At 41.8% G+C, this 24,465-nt stretch overlaps 3 protein-coding genes across 4 annotated transcripts; all 3 read right to left on the bottom strand.

Annotated features, from left to right (window-relative positions):
* Positions 1 to 443: 443 nt before the first annotated feature.
* On the bottom strand, positions 444 to 6,992 carry spag6 (sperm associated antigen 6). 2 transcript variants are annotated; one of them, XM_063483935.1, is made up of 11 exons: positions 6,479 to 6,992; positions 6,288 to 6,383; positions 5,376 to 5,542; positions 4,137 to 4,320; positions 3,760 to 3,965; positions 2,344 to 2,517; positions 2,105 to 2,257; positions 1,787 to 1,978; positions 1,233 to 1,349; positions 976 to 1,121; positions 444 to 765 (listed from the first exon to the last, which is right to left on the bottom strand). In XM_063483935.1, the coding sequence occupies exons 1-11, from the start codon at positions 6,501 to 6,503 to the stop codon at positions 702 to 704; spliced, it is 1,524 nt and encodes a 507-aa protein (XP_063340005.1). In that variant the 5' UTR covers positions 6,504 to 6,992; the 3' UTR covers positions 444 to 701. The 2 variants fall into 2 exon arrangements, with proteins under 2 accessions (XP_063340005.1, XP_063340006.1); XM_063483936.1 differs by lacking the exon at positions 444 to 765 and having other exon boundaries at positions 981 to 1,135.
* A 1,432-nt stretch (positions 6,993 to 8,424) lies between these two features.
* bmi1a (bmi1 polycomb ring finger oncogene 1a) lies at positions 8,425 to 18,406 on the bottom strand. Its single transcript, XM_063483805.1, has 10 exons — positions 18,054 to 18,406; positions 14,243 to 14,378; positions 13,898 to 13,994; positions 13,411 to 13,466; positions 12,775 to 12,822; positions 12,516 to 12,624; positions 11,886 to 11,925; positions 11,505 to 11,603; positions 11,260 to 11,340; positions 8,425 to 9,867 (listed from the first exon to the last, which is right to left on the bottom strand). Exons 2-10 carry the CDS (start codon positions 14,352 to 14,354, stop codon positions 9,502 to 9,504), a joined length of 1,008 nt encoding a protein of 335 aa, XP_063339875.1. The 5' UTR covers positions 14,355 to 14,378; positions 18,054 to 18,406; the 3' UTR covers positions 8,425 to 9,501.
* Positions 18,407 to 19,626: 1,220 nt separating this feature from the next.
* On the bottom strand, positions 19,627 to 23,806 carry commd3 (COMM domain containing 3). The gene is made up of 8 exons (XM_063483806.1): positions 23,625 to 23,806; positions 22,665 to 22,776; positions 21,454 to 21,517; positions 21,307 to 21,341; positions 20,685 to 20,745; positions 20,549 to 20,605; positions 20,365 to 20,418; positions 19,627 to 19,807 (listed from the first exon to the last, which is right to left on the bottom strand). Exons 1-8 carry the CDS (start codon positions 23,761 to 23,763, stop codon positions 19,748 to 19,750), a joined length of 582 nt encoding a protein of 193 aa, XP_063339876.1. The 5' UTR covers positions 23,764 to 23,806; the 3' UTR covers positions 19,627 to 19,747.
* Between the last annotated feature and the right edge of the window lie 659 nt (positions 23,807 to 24,465).

Raw genomic sequence — 24,465 nt, 5'->3', positions numbered from 1 at the left:
GACTCGCCATGTGCGCCGCAGCTGCTGTACGCACACGCGCGCAGCTGAAGTGCAGCGGCATTCACAACCGCCAGGGGGCAGACTGAGCCCTGCAGAGCTCAGCAGCGAGTAAGCACACGCCAGGTGAATTCATTGTCACGTTTTTCTCTTTTCTGTTAATGCATTTATTTATTTTGTGGCTTTTCTGCATTATCTGACGTAATAAAAAGCACCGATGGACACGAGCTTTTATATAAGAGCCATCTGTTTCCCGCCATGAGCCGAGTAAAGAAATAACGCTGTAACATGTCTCTATCCAAGAGTATGACTTTGATGTCTCTGTCTCAGGAGCTGAGGAGCTTAGACAGGGGGGGCTGAGTCAGATCCACGTGTCAGCGAGCACGCAGCCTAATTAAATCTCTACCACCTGCTGCTGTGTCACTGAACCTGACCTTTGACCTCTCTGTGCAGAACAGAAACACTTCCAACTGCATGAAATGTCACGCTGGCTGCGAATGCACCGTTAGACTGCAGAAGCAGGTGTAGCATCTAAAGAGAACATTCTAGCCTGGATGCTGTCTTTTTATTGGATATTCAGCCTTTTAATTTAACAGTTGGCATGAAAACTTTTGGGGAAAAACAAAAGGAAAAGAAAAACATTTGTAAAGGCACAGTATATCTTCACATGAATATGGACACCGGATGTGTGCTGTGAGCCGATGTCAGGCCGGCTGGTAGTCATCTAATCGCTCAAGCAAGGCCTCTGAGTAGCCGGGAGAGTAGTACCTGAAACACAAATGACACATACTTTAAATACCATTGAAGAATCTCCATAATATAACCTCCATTTTTGTTCATTTTCAAGCTTTTCATTTAATCACATTTTTTCTAAAAACATGATATATGGTCAGATGATCTGCTGTGGATAACAAGGTTCGGAAATCAAAAAGTATACTCCAGCATGCACGAGCGTGGCTGCTGGGAGGAACACTGTACCTCACTATCTCCTCAGGGAAACAGCCGTTGATGGCATTGATGTATTCCTGGAGGGGAGACCCGGGCTCAGCCTCAATCTCTTGGACTTTCTTCAGTCCACCACTGGTCACAAAGAGGCGGCGTGCTTTGCTGTCGTGCGGCAGCACCTTTGAGGAAAGGACTGGCATGAAAAACAATCTTGAACTAAATGACACCAAAAAAAAAAAAGACTGATGTATACAAAATTGATCTGATTATGATCCTCCTTGTAGAGTTACCTTGCTGAACTGACAGACCACATGTTTAAGGATGTTGCTTGGAGCTTCATAGAGGAGGGGCTCCAGACTTGGCAGGTAAGTACACTTCTGCAGAACGCTCTTCAGAGCTTTTTTACTCTAAAAGTGCACAAGAAGAGAAAGTCCTTCACATCTGATCCCACTCAGAAACATTATAGGAGAGAGACACTAGACTCAACGAGTCCTTAAAAACAGCAAAGACTGGGACAGAAGTGTACTTTCCAAGTGGAACAGCTTGGTGTTGGTGTCCAAAACCAATCAAATAAATAGTTATTTTGAATAACTTCCCAGCTAACCTTTGATTTAAGACTTTGCATGGCTGAAAAAAGGCTCCTCTATTCTAATTCTAATTCTATTCTCTTTTAGTGCAGCTGAGAGTGTACCGAAGGTGTGCTTCTGTCACTGATAACAGGGCCTTTGACTGTAATTAGTTTTTTTAAAAGTCATGTAAACATAAAAAATCATAAGCAAACACTTTTGTGACTTTGTGCTGTGAGAGAAAAGGCTGATGCTGGATGCTCAGAGGAAACCCTTACTTTGGTCTGCAGGTCCTCAGAGCTTCTGGCGTTCATGTAAAGCTCCAGTATTTTGGGCAGCAGGTTAGCTGTGGCCACTGCCTTGGCGTGCTCAGGGGTGTGATGCCCTATCTGGCCCACTGACCAGACTGTGGCCGCCTTGATGTGATCTTCAGACTCCTCCGACAGACATAGGGCCAGCTGGGGCACCCCCTGCAGGACAGGAGGGCACACAGCACAACAGGGCCGCCTCAGTTAACATGACCTACATAGCAAGCATGAAGAAACGTCTCTGGCTTTAGTGGCTGGATTAGCTGTCACATAAAGAGTTATTACCACCTTAGAGACAATGACAGCCATGGCAAGGCTTTCACTGTGAGCTGCCACATATCCCAGCATCATAATGCCAGGCAAACGCACGTTTCCATGGCAATTGCCCAGGTAGTCAATCACAGCTTCCAAGCCCCCACAGTTCACAATCACCTGGGCCAGCTGGGAAAACAAACACGCATGCAGGCACTTGACTGTGCGTCTCTTTTGTGTGCGTTTGTGCCTGCAAATGTGAGTGCGCGCCGTACCTCTGGAGTGTGTTTCACCACCTCCCTCATTAGGGTGACGACATTTTTCTTGACGTACTCATCTGGATCTCTGAGACAGGACATGGCTGCGGGGAAGATCTCAGCTTCTATCACCATCTCTGCCAGGCTCACGGAGTGCTTGCTGATCTGAGTGAGGGCAGCGAACACCTGCCTCTAGATGGAGACAAAAAAGATGCCTGAATATTTTCAGAGATCATTTACAGTGTTGAAAATTAGATTGAGTCAATACTGCATGTTCTCCATTTAAATTTACAGCATCTTTTTCTTCTGGTAATTTTGTTTTATTAATAAGAAATTAGAACATAATGTGTAACTCCGTCTGAAAGTGAAAACCTATCCAAATTCTAAGCATGTTAATTTTTTAACAGCGATTGGTTTCAGAAGGTGTCCTTATAAAAAAATGATTTTCATATTTTACACAAGACTTTTTTTTCAATATTTAAGCTTCGCAGATTTTAAAACACTGATCATTTATAAGCTATAACTGAATTTTGTAAAATTATAATTTGTGCTCAACAGGTCTGTACTGAATAAAGTTTCCTGTTAAGTATTCACGGTGAAAGATATTTTCATGCCAACATTTCAAAATAAAATTCTGCAGGAATATTTTAGTAAGTCAGAAATAATAAATTATCTCAGGACAGGATAACACTTTTTGAAATGTGAATCAATGGAGTTGCTGAGCAGCACAAAAAAAAGAACAACTCCTTGCGTGGTAGTAATGTCATATTTTTGTACAAATAAAAAAATTCTTATAGTACACACTAACACACACCCTTTTTTTCAATAATACTACCCACACCCCTAATAACAATTGTTTATCATTTACACCAAAATATTCCAAAAATATTCATTACATAAAAAAGATTAACGTAAAGTAGAATATGGAAATCCTTACTTTTATACTCCAAAAGTATTCAGTGATCAAAAATATTTAGAATATGATTTGTTCTCTTTAAAGCTGCCACTTGTTAGGTCCTCATTCTACTCTTCATACATTTTAAAGATAATTAGGGACTGATAAGTATTTGAAGTACTGAAAAGTACACCTTAAATTTAGATAAATTGTGTAGTAAGTGTTGGAAAATCACACTACACATTGCTATTGCTCCCATGTTGAGATGACATATTTTAGCATAAAAATCATTAATATTCTGAGGCTTTTACACTTTATGTTTTGACTACTTTTTTATTTATTTATTGTGTTTCTTTTAAACATTTAACAAAAAAAACAAATACGTTCTTTAAAAAGATTATAAATTACTGTGTAAAAATAATAAATTAATGTATTTAAATAAGGCTGGCGTTTCTTTGATTCGCATTTTGACACATGTTAACCTGAGCTAAAGCATCGGCTGTTCTGACGAGACATCAAAACAGTCATTAGGGCCTCACCTTGAGCTTGGTGTCTGGGCTGAGGATCATCTGTGCCAGGTGTGCGATGGCTCCAGTGTCCACCACAGTCTGTGCCAGCTCTGGCGTGTGTTTAGAGATGTCACTGAGAGTAGAGGCTGCGATGCGTTTGAGGGCCATCTCTGGCTCCAGAAGACTCAAGACCAGCAGGGGAACGGCACCCGCGTCCACCACTGACTGAGACAAGGCTGCATGGGAGAGGAGGAAAAGGCGGTGAACACATACACACGCAAAAAACTGTTAAACAAAGAATGATGTTAGAAAAATGTAGTAAATCATAAAGTGTTGCATGCTCGAACTATGAAATCACTCCATGAAGTCATTCTCTATCAGCTTCTTGATGAGTGTACCCTCCTAACCCGCATTGTGCCGTGCAATGTTGCCCAAAGCCCAGGCAGCAGCCTCCTTCACCCCGGGGTCAAACTCCTCCAGGCACAGAACCAGAGCGTCCACCCCCCTGCAGGCCACCACAGCCTGTGACAGCTCTGGGGAGTGTTTGGCTACTGCACGCAGAACAAATGCTGCTGCCTTCTTATAGAACCTCTGCACACAAACATACACAGACACCTGCATCAGTTTTTAAAATGATCCGCACCCTTCAATTAAACTGTCATCTTACATAAATAATATTAAATATTTTACATTTTTGCTGCTTGGGTTTTTCTAAAAATGTCCAGAAATATGGCTTCTGTGCTCTGATGCTTTCCTACAAAGTATGTAAATAAAATAATATATACAGCCACACGACAAATTAAAATAAAAACTTGACCCCTGCAGTGAGGGGATGTGTTAATTCTGTTGGGCTTCCTGATCAGTATTTTGCTGTGGGGTGGGGTTTGGGCCCACTTGTTCCCCTACAGGAAAAGAAATCACTGCAAATCAATACAAGAAATGTTCTAAAATGATCTCTTTTTACCCCATGATGAAACATTGCAATTCCTTTCCCATGATTCCCATGCTGTGGCTTACAAAATCACTAGATCCTGGGAGATTTTGGAAAAGGCGTGTTTTTTTCTCTCCACTCCTTGTAATTAGTTATCTGCCTGTATGTTCACTTTGCTATAAACAACAATCACAGTGGGAAATGTGTCTTTATTTCTGCTCCATGAGCTACCACAGAAATCTCACTCTGATATTTCTTTTTGAGCTTTTAAGGAAGCCCCAGGTTGGTCTCTGTAAACAGATGGTATGTTGGGGGTTGTCACCCCACTTTTAAAATCTGCAAAGCACTGTGATCTTATTTTCTACTTTTTGTGTGTTTGGTTTTACTTTTGTCTTATTTGACAAATACAATAACAACAAATTTTAATATTAAGAAAACAAGAAAAAAACTACATTCTGAGCCTCTGAGTGGGCTGACAGCAAAAAGAAAGAGGAAACAAAGGCCTGCTTGCTCTTAGGTTTTGAAGTAGCCCCCAGGCGACCAAGTTACCCCAACACACATTCTCACATTCAAATGGCTGACCCTGAGGTCCTAAAGGGTGACAGCCTCTGACTGCCTCTTGCCTCTCTCTCTCTCTTTCACACACACACACAAACAGATCAAAACTGGAAAATCAAACTGAAGTAGAAAATTGTCAGGAGGATTGGATGCTCACATTCTGCGAGGCCAGGGAATGGGCCAGCTGTGGCAAGATGTCTTCCTTCACCACAGCCTCTGCGAGGTCCTCACTGTTGTCTGCCAGGCGGCCCAGAGCCAAAGCTGCCGTATGCTGGATACTGGGGACAACATCAAGCATCAAAGGGCGCAGCAGGGACAACACACCTGCAGGAAAACAGAGGTGAGGAGGTGAGGAGAGGAGGGGAGCACAGCTGGGCTGGCCATCGGGCCGTCTCTCTTGTTTGTTTATCGCCCACTTTGTCCCGGAAAGAGGAAACCAGCAGATGTCGCGCTTAAACCACAGAAGCACGTTTAAGCTTGATATTTTATTTAATATTACGTTCTAGTATCAGCTGATGTTTGCTGGAGCCACAGCAGTAAAGGTGCTGGTCATGATATCGGTTTGGATATGTTGTGAGAAGGGAAACATGAAGATGAAACCAGGAGATGTCCTTACTGAATCATCAGAGCTGAACAGGTGATGGAGAAACAGGTTTACCTTTTGGTGACATGAATGAGTTGAAGGGAAGCTATGAACTGTTTCTGAGAAATAACACCAGGATCATTTTCTACGTAGCTGACAGCTGGTAACTTTTGCCAGGGGGCCAGGTAGGACATTAACAGGGAAAGGGGGGCACGAAAAAATATTTTTCTTTCTTATTCTCATTTAAAATGTCTAGCTTTTAATAAATAATTATTTGAATCTTTCAACCAAAGTGGTCATCTGATGTAAAATGTATAGAAATCATACATATATACCAACAAGACAGTGTACATCACTGTCACAACAGCATTTGTTTTCAAAGGCTTTATGGCTTTTCCTATAACACCTGGTGGGCCGGTCTCTAGTCGATTTTTTGTCCCAGTCCCGCAAGGAGTGAGTAAAGGAAGCAGATGTCGGCTGTTTTACCTGCATTTTGGAGTAGTTCTATATTTTGTGGCCGGTTCGCGAGGTCAGCGACAGTTTGCACAAACTGCATCCTCGCTTTCTGATATTGTTCGAAAACTGCAGAGAACAGAAGTGACAGAACAGACGGAAGACGTGAAAACAGTGGAGTGAAATACCCGCTCTGCCTCGTCACTACACCTCATGAAGTTCACCTTGAACGACGTGGCGCTGCGACATTGTGGTGTAATGTGTGGTATTGATGGATACCACGTCCTCTCACACTTTTTACTCCGTTATCTTCCTCCCTCCAACGAAACACGGTGCTATTTTTCAACCCAGGTCTGGTCCTCAACAGGTAGTGTTGTGATTACCGGTCGCCACGGCAACAGACGGGACGCAGAGTGTCCTCGTCGAAGATCGTCTACTACGAAAAAAAGAGAGATGAATCACTCCCGGTACGCTCGTGTCCGCTCGCCACGGCTCGTGTTTTCCGAAAAAGTGTTCAAAGTGAGAGATCTAAGGACTTCCTAGGTTCACTTTGCGCTGTTTTCAGTTCCCGCTAAAACACGACGCTGTCTCACTCTGCGCTGTCTCACTCTGCGCTGTCTCACTCTGCGCTGTCTCACTCTGCGCTGTCTCACTCTGCGCTGTCTCACTCTGCGCTGTCTCACAGAAAAACACAACCGAAAAATTAAAGCGGCAAACTGAAGAAAGTGAAAACACAGCGTGCATTATGAGTGAGCGCTCAATATGAGTTTCTTTTATTTATTTTTTAATCCCTACATGTGTCCTCATATAACCTCCCTGGATGAGCTCATATAGACCGCTCTAAATAATGTCGTTGCTATAAATGAATGAATGAACGAATGAATGAATGAATGAATGGGGCAACTTAAAACATGGGCCGAATAGTCGTCATTGTTTTTGTTGTCTCTAAAATGTCGATCAGTTTTATATATTGTTTTAGTGTTGGGGGGAAAAGAGTAATAAATGTAATCAGGCGACAGAGGAAACTCAGTCTATTAATAAATGATTATTAAAAAAAAAAAAGGTTTACGCGCTCATGACAGTGTAAAAAGGTTTGCCTATAGGAGTTAAATGGCTGATCCAATTTATTTCTTACTTTTTAAACTTGTTACCCGGAGTTCGCAAACCTGTCTGCATCAGCTACCCTACATTTGAAATACTGGCAACTTTTACCGAGGATTCTTATTATTATTTTGTTTTCTAAATGCAAGGAAAAGTCGATTTTACTTTCTTTACTTTTTTCTTAATTTTCTTAGCTCTATTGTAACTAGTTTGGCGCCAGATAACACGTCATTCTGTGTAAATATTAATACGCAAATATTTCGTTTTACTTCGCTTTCTTGGGAGGTTTCGCCAAATAAAATATGAAGGCTTCAGGAAGTGGAGCATATTTCTAGATGAGCCTTTATATGAGTCTTTTTTTTTTTTTTTTTTTTTTTTTTTTAATTTTACCTTTGTTGTGTACCTTTCGATTTGCATTTTTCATTATTTCTCGGGGGATTTTTTTTACATAAAAAGTTTAAAAAAAATTTTTTTAGGGGGACAAAACTTTAAAAATAAACACCTCCGTGTAAAAATAAATAAAAATCTTAGAAATCCCCCGCGGCTTATAAAAACAGCGCAGGCTATCAGATAATATATATATATATATATATATATATATATATATATATGTATATATATATACATATATTATTATTATCATCTAAAACCATAAAATACCCGCGTAGCGCAAAACTAAATAAAATAATAATAACAATAATGAAACAAAAAGATAACTTATCACAGAGGGAAAAAAAACAATTTTAGCGTAGTTTTTGTATAATTACACAAATTATACTTTGATTAAATCGGTGAAGTCTAATCAGGCCACTTGTTAAACAAATCAAAATTAGGTCTGAACGAATAAACAGTGGTTTGTCTCTTTACCAGCCAGTTCTCCTCCACGTCCTCGTTGTGCAGAGCCTGCTTCTCTAATCGAGTCATCTACTTTAAATCCTGCTCATTCAGACTGACATCTGGCGCTCTGTCAGCCTTTTAGTTCGACTATTTCATTTTAAACCCATCAAACTGATCGATGATCTCCCAAAACTCAAGAGGAGAAAGAAAAAAATCGAAGCGACTTTGCCAGTAAGTGTAAAATGTTTTATTTAGATGTTTTATACTGTGCAACAGTAACAATACAATAACTTGTCCATACAATCGAGCGATACAAATACGGAAAGAAAAAAAAACACAAGAAAAAAACAAAAAACAAACAAAGAGACATCAAAACATCTGTCGTTGAGCATGAAATGAAGCTGAAGAGGAGCCCAAGTCATCCCCACGGAATAAAGGGGAATAAGAGAATAACATCGCCGCTGATTAAATATGCATTTTGCTTCTATTTACACACGGATTCTCTAAAACGGAGCGTTAAAGACGTGGAGGACGAGCAATCCGAGTCCACTGCAGTTACAAGAAACGTTTTTCTTCTTCCAGTAAAAAGTAAAGTCGATTCTTCTTCCGTAGGTTTTTTTTCACCCTACAGCCCCATACAAACTTTTTTGTTTTCTCCTTTCATTGGTACAAGGTGTGCCTGGACACTTCTTTGAAAAAAAAAGAAGAAAAAGAAGAAAAAAAAACGTCCAAAATTACACTCGTGGGACAAACAAGCGAACCTTCTCTGAGACCAAAAAAATAAAAAATAAAATAAGGAAAGTGGCGTTACCATGAGCATGCATGTTTAAAGTTTCCACCCCACACGCACATGAAGTAATCATGATAAACACTTTTAATTTGAAAGACGTGAAAACAGAAACAGAAGAGTCACCTTCCGTCACTTCAGGAAAATAAAGATGCAGCTTTTTCTTTCAAAAAAAGTACATGTTTGTCCTTCTCCATCCTTCCAAACTTCCTTTTCCCCTCCTCCTCCACCCTCGACATCTCGTTTTCTTTTTAAAATTCCCACGCCGCTTTTCCTTTCTTCTTTCTTTCTTTTTTATTTTATTTTGAAATGTCTCCGATTCCACTACGTTTAAACTTACAGATGACGCCATAATATTGAGAACAACAAATGGAGAGAGAGAGAGAGAGAGAGAGAGAGAGAGAGAGAGAGAGAGAACATTGTCTACACAATGGAACTACGTTGGCATGAAAACAGTATTAGCTGAGCGGGTGTCTGGCGTTGGCTGGTCTGGTCCGGTCCGGCACTGCATGGAGCCCCGCGTCATCCGGATGAGGTCGACGAGCCGTTCAGAGAAACCTTTCGGGGTTTGCCGCCGTTGCCGCCGCAGAACTGGGTGAAGGGTCGGCTGGGGCTCGGGGCTGTGGCGGTGGGAGTCCCGTTGACTGTGCAGCCGCTGCTGTTGTTGTTGCTGTTGCCGTGCGGTCGCGGGGACTGCGCAGGCGTGCCGGGGCTCGGCAGAGACGAGGACGTGGACGGAGCCCCGGCTGGACTTCCGGCTTTGTCGCTGGCAGAGTCGCTCTCCTGTCCGGATCTGCTCGCGCTGTTTTGACCTTCCTGCTGCGCGTGGCTCACCTTCATCTTCTTACAGTTGGGTCGGACTCGGTACTTCAGCGGCAGCGGGCCGTTCTGCGGAAGAGGAGAAGAAGTTATTAAAACATTAAAACTTAAACTGTAAATGGGTTTGGCGCCATTTTTAGGAACTTTATTCGGTTTTTATTTTATTTTATTTTTTAAATTTAATTAGTTTCTCAACTAAACCTATGTGACCAAGCGGGGTCATCTAACCTATTTTATTCGTAAAAAAAAAAAAAAAAAGTCGTAAAAACTAATTTATTAATCGGTTTCTTCTACAACTTTTTAAACTTGTTTTATTTTTTTTAAGGAATTGGTTCATTTATTTGCAAAAAAAACTTGGAAAGATATGTGGGGGTCATTTACTTTTTAATCCCAAATTTCCATTTTTAATCACTACTCTATAAAGATCAAGATCCAGTCATGTCCTGGCGTACATTCAGTTTGATAACCAGACCAGAAAGTAGCAAGTTTTGTTATAAACTTGCTACTTTCAACTCAGTAACCCAGATACATCTAAAGCGGTTTAGTTTCAGAGGCCACATATGGCATAAAGATCTTGTGCCCTTTGTTGCCCCTCCCCCCTTTTTGCATACACATGATAGAAAACCATAACTAATTGCAGAATGTCCCTGATATATATACACACACACACACACACATAGATATATATATATATATATATATATATATATATATATACATATATATATAGACATATATATATATAGATATACATAAAATGTAATAATGTTCAAAGTACATATTATTTCAGGTTGAGTACAAAAACATGATACCATACAAATTCGAATATAGCCATGTCCATGGTTATGTATGTGTTCATTTGACTAAAATCTTAAACGGAAACTGATCGTAAATTTTAAAAGTTTTTAACATTGTAAATATGAATATTTTTTTTTATTATTTATTTAAATTTTGGCATCTTTAACGACATGTATGAACAAAAACCCTCTTTCTCGAACAGCTTCCCCATTTGGAGATTTCTGTTTTTGAAGACTAAAATAAACAAGCAAAAAAATATATATATTTAACTGACCGCACGCTATACAACACCAGCTACAAGAAAGTGATAAAAACCTATATATAACAATATACAAAAACGTCAATGTAATGATAAAATAATATTTTAAAAGCTCAGCAATCAAAACGTAAGTATCTATTCTATTTAAGTCTCAAGGTGAAAGTACCTAATTTTGTTGATATTAAATTTATTTTTAAAAATAAATTGTGATTAAATACATTAACTGACACCGAGGGAGATGGTTTTATTTAACAAAGAAAATGTTATTAATATACTGCAGTGTATCAATAAAAATTAATACACCGCAATTACAACTCATTAATTGCAGTGTATTAATCACATGTTGCGCTAAAAAAACAAAAACAAACTTAGCCTGTCTAAAAATGTGCAAAAATATTTCTTACCCTTCTCCAAGTATAGATATATGCTATATCCATTAGCGTGTAGTAATCTTTCAGAGGTTCATCTTCATACATGACTTCAACCTTAAGAGGAAAAAAAGAATTGGGTTGTTTTTTGTTTTGTTTTGTTTTTAGCAATAAGCTTTTGTAAGAGGAAATCATTAAATATGTAAATAAGATATCTCTCAGTTCTTTGTGATACATTTATAGTAAGTATCTCTGAAAATAAATAATTAAACTAAACAGACCTGGTAGGCGTTTGGGATGTCCATTTTGCTGCGCAGAAACTTTCTCAGATGCATAACTGTCATGGCTGCTGGACACTGCAAGTACCTCTTGTTAGCCACCTGCAGATAAAACACATTATAACAAAAAAAATACATATGGATATACATACGTGTGGAATAAAACATTTATACACAATGACTAGAATCTACACACAGGCTGGTCCACCTTAAAAGCAGCAAAAACAATGTAGCCCTTTACCACTGGAGAGAAAATAATTATAATTGTTTGTCTCCACACATGTTTGATTATCCCTTATTCTAAGGCTGTTTTAATCTTAAAGTGTTAGCAAAGATGAAAAAAAATGACAGAAACAAAAATGTGGCTAAATCAACGTGTGATACCTGATCTTTTGACTGCTTGTCCTCCACTGCTCCTCCCAGTCTGTGTGCCAAAAACAGAGGAAAAACATGAGTAACTTTCCAGCGTATGTATTACTCTAAAACTAAATCATACAGAGTTAGCAACAGAATTCAAATTTTGAAAGATTATTTTAAAAAAATTCTTTTTAAACATACTATGTTTCATGCAGTACTTTTTTGTGAAGTATTACTGTAGTGAAGTATTTTGGCAAATTCCAAACATTAGAATAAACTTAAAATAAAGTCTTGGATATTATTTTATAATGACTGCAAAGGCAGCTAAAATTTACACACTATTAAAAAATAATTAATTAAAAGGCATTTGAATACAAAAACCAAAATCTGTCATATTATACGCATGATCCTATTTCTGTTCATTACATCACACTGTGGACATGTCGTATTTTGATCTATAAAACATGGTACCAGCGTCAGTTAAGCTGGTTTTGATGATTCTAGAGCAGACTGATAATATCGGCTATAGTGGAGCAATATCTGTAAGCGTATCATAACAGCTGTATCTACTAACGAGAAACCTCTATAAATATTAGATTTTGTAGTCTTTTAGGAACAACTATTTTCCATTTCCACGTATTTTTAATACAAGCGTACCTGCTTTGATCAAAGAACTCAATAGAGAGGCTGATGATCTCATCGTCTGTAATAATTCTCTTGTCCTCATCTGCTACCTCTCCACGATCTTCATTTGTTCCATTAGACGCTATAGAAACACACACATGCACGCCTGGATGTGAGGGCGGGTTTATATGTTGCGTTTACAGCACAGCAGACTCTCTGAAGTGGAAAATATTTTGCCAAAAGAAAAAAGAAAGAAAGAAAGAAAGAAAAGAACATTTTCTTTCTGACTCACCATCTACGGGGTGCTCTGCGTAAAAGTCTCTTCTCCTCTTCATCTCATCTGAAGACATTCAGAAAGGCGTGTTATTACCAATCCATTCACTTTCACTTCCCACTATTACCTTATTTCAGAAACCATGTGCCAGAGTTCTCAGTGCCCTTAATATTGTGACTTCCAGGAATAAATATTTGTCGAAACACAAGAAAAGCTGGATTAAAACTGTGGCATCGATGTGAGAATTCATGGAAATAATGATTTGATTCTCCTACATTTCTGTCTTACAGATGGGTGATATGAGACATGACACTGAAAACTGTTTTGCTTGAACCTGTCTCAGCTTGTTTTAATGAACTTCTAGTGCTCGCAGCAAGAAACGCAGACAGATTTGATGACCATAACACTCAACGTCATCCCAATTCAACACACCTCTGCACTTTACAACAAATAATTAACTGTCAAGCTGAAACTTAAAAGTTTTTCAATGCAAAGCTTTCCACTACACAACATACACACCATATCCAAATGCAATTACATATACCCTCATCAGTAATGTTCATTTATTCTTATTTTAATATACTTGCAGAGGCAAATTTACGTGCAAAAGTCAGACTGAACAGTAAAAATGCGACTCAACCGCCATGCTCTTACTTTTGAAGAGTCCGGGGACCAGTTTGTACACAATGTCCTGTAAAGTTTTGTCAGACCTAAAAAGAGAGAGAGAGGAAAACAAACTTCAGTCAAGTATTTCAAACCAATTCTTGCCTGAAAAAATAAGACCAGTACGTAGTATTCATCGCTGTGGAAAACCTCAAACATGTCATGTCGCCTACACGCCTACATGTGTTTCTCATGTCTGACTATTTAAATCAGAGGCTGATTCAGCTGTTTAGTGGGGAACCCACAGAGGGAAGGAAACCAAAAACAAGTAATGTATTCGCTTCAGATTGCAAAGGCAGAAAATATACGTTCTATACTGTTTAAAAAGAACAGAAAAATCATATTTAAGGGGTTAAATTCAAGCCATCAGGCGTCACTAAACTTTTAGAACCAAATTTATATGGGCCCTGGAAAAGGTAACAATAACAACGGGGACAGCTGAGCAAAATGCAGAGAGCATGGTAAGCACAGTTCTCACCTAATGTTGAGCAGTGGCTTGGTTTTGTGCACTTGTACATCACAGATGGGACAGTATTTGCTGGTTTCCAGATAACGCACAATGCACATCTTGCAAACTGCAAAACACAGAAGAAAAAAAAACTGTTAATGTCTGATGAGATCTGAAAGCATTTCCTGAGGAGCCAAATTTAGTTTAAAAGAGAGCAAGAGCAAGAAATACATTTTGCAGCACTGAAAAAAGACTGGGAATGTTTAAATTTAATCCAACATATCTCACATTTAGCAGCTCCGGGTGATATGAACTGATTTTGACCCATAAAAAAAATTAAATTAAATTAAATTAAATAAGACGAGTTTTGCTCACATGAATGAAGACATTCGATGATGGTGGTTGCATCTATGAAGTATCCTCCACACAGGACGCACATGAGGTGAGGGTTGAGCTCGGTAATCTTTATCCTGGTCGTCCGATGCATGTTGAGAGGAAGGAACAACAATCCCTGCGCGCAGAAGGAGGACAGGTCAAAACAAAAGCACGCAGAGGTTTGTCAACGCACGGCGGACCACTTGGACGAGACTGCTGTTTGCTCGGACTGTGATAAAGCAACATCAACCTTTATGCCGATCCAGAAATAACCAGAGGGAAAGATGTTCGTTGGCAGATTGACAGGGAGCGGCGAAATGCGGCGAATAATCATAAATCAATCACTCCCGCTAAGATCGATGGAGCCGTGCGCTCCCCACTTTCCTTCGCCTTAGCTCAGCATCTTTAATGACATAGTAGGGGCAGCAGCGGTCGAGCTTTGAGGAACCAAATCCGGATCCAAATCTGAGGCACGGCACGGGAATATTGAGCTCCCGCAACTTCAGATTTGCACGCACTTTTAAAAACATGGATGGTTTAAATTCTAAGCGAAATCGAAAACGGTTTAAACCAAGAGCGCAAATGTGGGGGTAAAAACGAAAACCTATGCGAGACAATGTGAAAAATTAAATAAATCAGACCCAGCTAGCACCGAAACCTTTAGTTAAGTGGGTAAAACCTTTACTAGGTTGCCATGTTCTGTGGGGTTTGGCGCATTTTGCCAATATTAGTGGGCTAATATCGTCCACACGGGCGCACCGGGGTGACTGGGTGAAAGTGTTTGTGTGTGTAGGGGGTGGGGTAATATGAGGCACCCACTCACTGCGTCAGGTGTGCCACACAAGCCACGGGGAAACCTGAGCGTTTCTATGGCAACCCCGTTTGCTTTTTTAGCCCACATGGCTCGTCGCCAGTGACCAGAACGACAGGATGTCTAACCAAAAACAACACGGCGAGCCGAGCCGGTGTGCAGAGTGGGAACGAGGAAGGACAGAGTCTCCGAGTCCCTCCGTGCACACACACACAGCCGCTGGGCTGCCAGGCTGCCGACAGCACGGCTGCCATTTTGTGGAGGAAAAAAAAAAGAAGCATGTATCGGTTCAACGGGCTGCGGGGTTTCCTTCTAACGGGGGCAAATGAAGCCCACCCCGAGGTGTTTACACGAGCTTTATGTATCTGTGAGCCAGACACAGAGGAACGTACGAGTCCGACCGGGAGAGAGAGAGAGAGAGAGAGAGATATCTCAGCTTTATTTTGATTCGCTTTGCGCTTTTTTTCATCAACACCGCGCAGCACCAATATGGCCAGACGCCAGCGACTGCGCCGAAGTTGAGGCGCACGCTGGGTCATTACAAACCATTTATTCTGCGCCATTTCCAGTTCAAGCACCGCACAGTCCATTTATCAAACACGAATGTCGAATGTAGGCTACACTCTGTGCTCGAGTGCATTTCAACAAAAAAGCGAGGGCGGTAGAGTAAAGTCACCAGATGCCAAAGGATCCCGGTCTTCAGATTTTTATCCGGTAGTTACGATCCGGTGGGCAAATTGGTCTCGAAAAAGATGACCAGTCTGGCGCACTTTTTTGGTTTTTAAAGTTGGACTTGTAACGATTATCGCGGCTGGGTGCTTTCATTTTTTTTTTTAATTTAATGCAATCATTAAAAGTCTATCCGGGGTAAAGAGTGAATATGAGCGGGTGACCCCTCTTTAAACGCTGGATGAGAGCCAGCCTGCCCAGCTCGGAACCCACACTGTTACTTTATGGAGCCACAGTCGGCACCATGCCCGAGTCCCGGCTGCTTTTCAATGCTTCAACCGACCTCTCCTTGGCCGCCTCTGAACAGACCACTGCGGGCAAGTTTGGACAGCAAATCGGTTCAAAGGATGCCTCACATACGGATAATGATGGATAATGCCTACATATATGCAGGGAGCCTGTTGCGCCATTAATCGATTGGCTGGTGTTTGGACAACTGCTTTCCCCTCTGCCAGGGTGTGTGTGTGTGTGTGTGTGTGTGACCTGCCTGCTCACTTTATAAGACTTCAAGTCAGGTCAGCCAAGAAATCCAAAATAAAGTTAATACGCTTTGGGAACGAATATTGCTGAATGGCCAAAAATCAAACAATACAGTCTGGATTCAGTTGGGAATACGCTGAATGCAGAGGTCTGTGCACAACACGGGCTTTCCTGTTCTTTTTTCTTTTCTTTCTTTTCTTTCTTTTTTTTTTTTTTTACTGATAATTTGGCTTAAGCTGTAGCTGTTGCTGACAGCAGGCCATCAATTATTTCTCCACAACTAGTACATCTTAAATTCTTTCAAACAAGACACGTTAAATTGGAGATTTCCATCGGTTTCTGTAGTGACCCGTAAAAGCCGTGCTAACCTAATTTATCCCCAGACGAGACCAGTTCCTCTTGTAAAGCGTTCACCTCTTACATGTAGATCAACAGCAGCTGGAAATAACCCAATTTAAAAAAAACCTGGGATGGCAAAAAGAAAAGAAGAAGAAGAAGAAGGAGAAGAAACACCTCACATCAGCCGCTGTGAGTTCATTTAGAAAACCGTGGCTTAAATGGCTCCTGATTAGAACTGACCACAGGACTAAAACGTATCAAAGGAATTACGTTTATTCCGTGTAAATGCCTCCCTACTCAGTGTATGTACTCCATCCAGTCTGCTGGGCTACATGATCGCTCCTATTCACACACATGTGAGCCTGTCAACCTGCAAAAACCAAGCGGGTGGTGGTGGAGTGTGTGTTTCGGGGGGATAGATTCATTTAACCCATTATAAGTGCACACAAGGTCCACACCAGCGTTCATGGGTAAAATGATAATTTTTTACCCCCCCTCGCTCTCTACAGAGGAAACACTAGCTTGCGCCCATCACCAGACTGGGAGCTACAGTGTGCGCCAACACACAGACCGTATAAAGGTGGGAATTATTGCGATCCATAATGAGCTTTTAATTGTCAAACAAACAGTCTGTGTTGGCTACAGCTCATGTGAATTTAAGTGGAATTACCAGAGCTTCAGACTGCCTGGAGAGGCACAGCCACTCCTTTGTAGTCGCCAATTTTTTTTCTCTCTCCCCCTTCTTAATTTCTTCTTTAAAAAATAATAATAATAACCATCCTTCCCACTCAGGACAAGCACACACCAAAACGTAAACAGCCAGTTGTAGTCCGTATACGCGTTTAACGACAATCCAGTGTTTACAAAGCAGCCGTCATGAAACATTTATGCTCGGTGGAAACGGTTTGCCTCCCTGGCACGTTCACGGGAGCGATCCAAGTTAAGTTAATAAATCCAACATCCGGTCACGTTCACCGAAAACCAACCTGCCACCCAATTCCCATCACCCCAAAGATCCAAACTCTATAAAATGAAGACTCTACGTGGAAACACGAACGCACGGGGACGGTTTGAAGCACTCGCTGCTCCTCGCATCGCAGCCAACACAGCCTGGTTCGCCTCGGGTCTCCCACTTTACATAAATCCCAACGACGCAATGCAAACCCGAACCGTGACCAACTTATACAGACGCGTAACTGAACGATAGGAGAAGCAGGAGCGAATGTGCCCGACCCTTAATTGGCGTTTATAGCCGAGCGGGGAACATCTTTTGCGGGGGAAAAAAAGTGGTGCGCAGACCCACACACGGAGCTCCACGTCGGTGATCGCTGCAGCCACCGTTGAAAGCTCCACATCCACCGCTGGACGTAGCGGGGGGAAAACACAAAGACACAAAGCCCAAACCTCGCCCTTTCGCCCCGTTAGTTAGAGACGATATCGAAGGAGACGTACCTGAAGGCTCGGCCGGGAATCGGTGGGCACCGAGGCGAGTAGACAATGAAAGTTGGGAGGCGATCAGCAGAAAATGAATAGGAGTAGAGCCGCCATCTTGAAGCAGGCTGCAGACGCTGTCAGTGGCGGAGAGCGCACGGCGGACTGGAGCGCATTTCAGATGTGCGAATAAAAACTCCCCGTTTCCTCGGCGATTGCGCGGCGTGTGCGTGTCCGACAGACGCCTTCAAAGAGATCCCAGTCCTTCGGCTCCGGCTCGGAAAGCTTCCCACTTCGGCACCGATAACTTTGCCTCCAAAATATCCGCTTCGCCCCCCAGTAAAACGCAGCAGTGTGTGTGTGCTCCGTGGAAACTGACACCGTCCCCAAAATGGCTTGTAGTTCGACCGCCCCGCTCTGGTCACGTGGTCTGGTTGCTTAAGGGTGCCTAGAAATTACTGTCGGTGTATGCTGTTTCTACTGATCTACGTATGTGCAAAGTAGCAATGACGTGAAGGAAAAAAGGCTGATTTACACGCGATGGGCACGTTTTTAACAAACATATCTTTATTTTAGCGGTTTGTGCCTTTTTCTTGACCTGAAACGACACCGAGAAGCTGGTTAAGGGCGCTCACAAATTACTGTCGGTCTATTCTGGTCTTTTTTTAAAGTGTGACGCATGATTTAAAATAACACACGGTGCACATCCATGCAGCTTGGGTCGCTTTTCAGCACGACGAGGCTCAATATGTCCTGATGGGTATCCAAAATTTAAAAGAAAAAAAGAAAAGAAAGAAAGAGAAGGGCACAATGGTTGAAGCAGGCAGATGTAGAAAGTAGGCTATCGGTGTGCCCTCTCTCTGATGTCAAAAATAACAGCAGCAGCACACGCGCTCGCACAACTTCGTGTCGTTTTGACCATCAAACGCATCAAAGTCTATTGAGGTACCAAGTGGCTGTCTTATTAATCTATCCAGCTCATTGCTTTGAAGATCCCACGCACTTGGTGGAAAATACGCCAATATGACAAATGGCCCTGGTGTCAAACCTTTGTCACAGTCTGTCCTGACATGTTGTGCAAAAAAGAAGAAGAAGAATAAACTTCCACACTTGATGAATTGGAGCCTTAACCCTCCGCTGAAAACGATGGCATCTCGGATGTTTAAGGAATCCGAGCCGCCGTGCTGCTTCAGCTGAGGAGCTTTGAACTTTTCAAGCTGAGGTGGACGCAAAAAAGCTCGGGGAGCTTTATTTTTGTTTGTTTGTTTTGTTTTGTTTTTTAGTGAATGGACTAAAATTCTTATGACGCGAGAAAGCCGTAGATCTCTGATAATAGCCTTTTAAAAATAGAGTTCTCCAGGAAAGGCTGGGCTGAAACTCTTGTGGTAACAAATACTTCGAGAGAAAGAAAGAAAAAAAGACACCGCTGTCGTGCAGCTATGTCAGAAATCCTACAAAAGCTGTTTAAACAACGCGAGGGTGTAGTTTCTTTACTGTACACACGTTCAAATTAATCTTTTAATAAAAACATTTTTTCCAGTCCTAAAGGGGAAGTTCTTGGGAGACGTGTAACACACCAAAATCCTGAAATCAGTCAAAGAACAAAGAAGATTTTATTTATTTTATTTTTCTTTCAAATACATTTGTTGGGTTGATAACACTCAAACGTGACACATCAGTGGCAGGTATAAAGGGGACGAAAGTGGACACAAGCTTCACATCTGACTGGCTTTCTCCATAGTCTTGGCAGCGTCTTTCAACTTCCCCACCAAATCCTGAAAAGGCAGACACCGATCAACATTTATCCATTTATATAAAAAGATATATTATTTATGCACAATGATTAGACTAATTTCAGACTTTAGATTCAGGCTGATTAGACTGAAGATGACCGAGGGCTTGCATTCATCCAACCATTACAGAGTCGCTGATATCAGCAGGTCTGTGATTTTATAAAAGGCACTGCTGATGTTTCCACGATGATTACAAAACATTTTAACCTTTTCCAAGTATATAATAAAAAAAACGGGTTCTGTTCATTATTTTCTGTTAAAGTGAGCTGCAGTAAAGGGTGGATCGTAGCGCTTCTGTCTCAATCAAAATCAGAATCCGTGAAGAAAAAAATAGCTACCGCATGGACATAATAATACAATTTCCCACGTTGACTTTTTCCTGAAAGATCCACACCCCTTTCGATAAGGAGAGCTACCACAAAGCAATAAGTTCCGTGGTTAGAGTGTTTATGACTGCTAATAAATGTGACTGTAGTGCGTAATGGCACAGGTACGACGCAATTGCGAGACAATTATCCACCCCAAGAGTTTTCCTCTACCTGGAGCTGCTCCACTGTGCAAGTAAAGTTGATGTCCTCTGAGGATCCTTCATTCTAAAAAATAATAATAATAAATAAAGGAAGGAAGAAAGAAGGAGTAAACATAAGCGTCCTGTTACCCATTGAAATATACCAGACTTTATATAAATGCTGGAAAGTAGAAGAGCAAAGCTGCGGCTGTTACCTCAGTGTTCAGTGATATCAAATAGAAAGAATCGTTGACTTTATCCACCTGCCCGTTCTGTGGGAGAAGCAACATTTTAGAAACACACAACAAATGATATACCGCTAACAGACAGAAATTAGTCTCGCGATCTCACCTTCATGTGGTACTCCAGGCGCCACGAAGCGTCAGTAATGTGAGGTAGACCCCTTCCTATGCTATAAGAGAAAGACAGGAGAGACTGAGTCCTCTTTGCTTCTGTAGAAAATATTGCCCATTCATTCGGCGAGGAGGCAGAGAATTAATGATATGACCAAAACTCTTAAAGTTGCTGTGAGTCACAGGAGTTTTACGCATCAGATGATTTTCTGCAGTTAAATCCGTTTGCATATATGGTGGCTCTTCTACAAACAGCTGTTTGTTAGCACGTCATAAATCCACATTTACAAGTCAGTTAATCATGGCGCGGAGAAGCTTCATTACTGACTAGAACAACAGCTCGCCTCCTCTTCCGCCCACGTTAGCACACCCGTTCCAGTGCTTTCAAAGACCTCGAAATATCCAGTTTTCAACGTGTCAAATCATTCGGTTAATAATTGTGCAAATTTGCGACTCCAGTTTTACCAAAACAATTAAGTAATTAATAAATAATAAATAAACAAACAAAGCCTAGTAGGCTGTGATGGCATCCCCAGAGAGCGAAGCAAACACCTTAAAATAACATGAGCCCCACAAATCTCTTAAGCACTGACAGCTCCGACCACGCAGCGATGCCTTACCTTGCTAAAAGACGCTCCAAATCTTTTTTATGTTTCTGCAAAACAAAACAAAAAAGCACCAATTAGCTGCTGGCAAGTCTGCCAAAAAAAGAAAATGAAAAAAAAAATGGATGAAATAAATGCGTCCTAGTTTGGAATGTAGGCTACCTGGTATGCGCTGTAGAATATTTCTGTTCTCTCTGCGCTGAATGTGAGCTCTTCAAGGCTGGAACTGAACGGAGAAGACAATACTTTAAAACGCAGCTGGTTCCCAGAAAGGAAGTCCACTTAGACAGCTTTACATAAAGCAGCAGGGAGTTCATATGGAGATAGCAGAATTGCATGCATTCCCTTCCTCATCCAATTCCAAGGAACAATTAGTTTACTTCAGCTTGTCGCACAGGTTCTGTGAGCAGACTTTGAAAACCGACTTGCCTGCAGTTAAGACTGTGGAGAAGCAATGAGTAAAATATTAATAATAATAATAATAATAACAGTAATAATAATATAATAGAAATCTAAAGCGTTTGCAGCTTTAAACTAACGCTTGCTTGTTCGGGGCATGCGTACAGTTCATCCTTTACACCTTGAACATCCAACACCACTTGGATCAAGGGGGGGGAAAAATCTTAAGCTGAAAAAAAAAAACAAAGAGGAAAAATACTACATTTTATGAGAAACTCGTGAGATATATAAATAACACCACAGATCCAAGTATAACAGTGTAACTACAGCATCAATTTGCTGGAGACATTATGGCTCCACTGGCAGCTTGCAAGCTCCTTCATACCTACTCAAAGATGAGAATAACTAAGTCCTGCTACACGAACAGAACACCCCATCTAGCTTCAGAACTTCAACGGATGCTTTACTAAAACCCAGATTCGCTTTGTTCTGCAGTAATTATACATGAAGACCACACTTAAAAGTCCCCTTGGAGGTGGATTCTGGAAGTATTGTCTTCTTGCATATTATTAGAGGCATGCAAACAGCGTGGTTTTGGCTCAACGTCATGAAATGACCTGCTTGTAAATAGCGCGCTACTTCAGGTGCTTCGCTTTGAAAGGGTTAGGTTTGAGGTCAGGGTCAAACAAGGCGGGACACACACACACACACACACACACACACACACACACACACACACACACACACACACACACACACACACACACACACACACACACACACACACAAAGAAAACAAAAGAAAGTGGAGGCAGTGTAGGCTACAGGATCCATCTGTATCATAAGGACTGGCTGTTACGTGTGTTATGGGAGGGAGACTTTCATGCGGGCAACAGATAAGGTTGTTTGTGTCCAATTTATAACCACCACCTGTACACAGGGTGGACAGTAAATGCTCTGTGTGCCGTCTCGTACCTTATCGTGGACTGGTCTGCGTTTTGTTTGACCGCCTCCAGTATGAAGGTGACGGCAGCTGTGTGGCTCTGCTTCAGCAGGATTTGGTCTATCTGGTTAAACTCGGGCTGATCTGAAATTACAAAAAAAAAGACGGAATGCTGCTGTTACAACATTCTTACTGGGCGGAACAGAGAAGCCAATCGTGTACGTCTGATGCAGAGTCCATATACTTTGGTTTCTCCACACTGACGCGCAGAATGGAAATCATTGATAATTTGCATGTGAATGGGACCCCCTGTGCTGCATCAGCCTGGGGTGGGGTGGGGGGTCCTTTGTTTGTTTGTCTGGTGAGTACTCCACTTTCTAAATAATTCCGCCGTAAAAATGAGTTTGGGTGCCGCAGAGGTTAGACGACACATGGCCTGTGGAAACAGCTGAAGCAGCTGTGATGAAACTAAAACCTACATTGCGCAAAAGTCTGCTGTCATTTTGCATCATTTATATTTAGAAGACAAATTCGAGCCGATTAACAGCATCAGCATGCAGGACGCTTCGCCGGTCTGCTAAGAGCGATTACAGCCGTCAATCGGATGTGTGTCCGAGATCAGATCGGACTAATAGAGTCTAAAATGGACATCGTGGTCTTTCTAATACTCGGAGTGGACTTGATGCCAGTTTAAATGACAAAAGGGATCCCGAGTGGCCGTGTGTGATTGTGCGACTGCTGCTGAATGCAAAGCAGGCAGCTCGAAAAGACTCGGATCGCTTTAAAGCAGCTGATGGGCGGCAGGCGGCCACTCGGACTCGTGAAATGTCTTAAAATAAACGCAGGGATCCGTCGGGTTAATTCGCAGCACGCAGTAAAGCCGTAAAAATCCGCAAACATCGAGGCAGCTCCGCCGCACGCTCACGCCCGGAGAGAAACCGGAAGCAACCGCGGAGACAAAAGCAGCGGCGCGCGGAGAGGCAGCAGCTCACCGAGGACTGTGGGGTCGCCGTGAGAGGAGAGCAGACTCCGGAAAGACACGTCCACGAGCACCTGGAAGCTACCGTGGTCGAAGACGGACTGGTCTGCTAAAGACTGTAGCCCTCTCTGCACAGACTCAGACAACTCCATTTTGCAAAAGGGTGACCCACGACATCAGACCACGTGACGGATCAGCTGATGTGGAGAAGCAGAGGGCTGTGGGAGGTTATAGGGAGAGAGAGGCAGACTCGGGGCTGCTGAATGGGGAAGACACTACAGCGTATTGTGGATCTCCGAGAAGACGTTCATTCATTTATTGTATTAATCTAGGTTTGTTGTTTAATTGTGCGATTCATCACTGCTGTTTTATCCTCCAGCCGGATCAGTGATATACAGCACAGCGAAAGAATAAATAAATAAATAATAAGATCTGCGACCCCCAAGCTTTTCCATTGTCGGTACCACGGATAAGTTTAAACGCTTTGCCATGCAGTTTTATTTAGATTTGTACCCTATATCCAGTGTAATCATCCCCATAGCTGGTTTCTGACTGTGGGATTTACCGGGTTACAGTTGTCCCCGGTATTAACTAGACCTCCAAGTATTCACACATACCTCTCCATGAGCAATAATATCCACAAGGGTTTAGCAGCGATTACACTGATACTGCAGCAAGTCATATTGGGTTCATGACTTGCTGCCGGTCAGTATTGCTCAGTTATTTAGCCAGATACACAAAGTACGGGGCGGGAGTCTGTGGTGAAGTGCAACACAGGGTAGGTTAAAAAAAAGATTTTTAGGTCATATCCTCCCGAGAAAAGAAGAAAAAGTAAGCTTCCCATTGAACTTGTT

The sequence above is a fragment of the Pelmatolapia mariae genome, linkage group LG9, assembly GCF_036321145.2.
Source record: "Pelmatolapia mariae isolate MD_Pm_ZW linkage group LG9, Pm_UMD_F_2, whole genome shotgun sequence".
Classification (NCBI taxonomy): Eukaryota; Metazoa; Chordata; class Actinopteri; order Cichliformes; family Cichlidae; genus Pelmatolapia; species Pelmatolapia mariae.
This window is presented reverse-complemented; position numbering and strand designations above follow the sequence as displayed.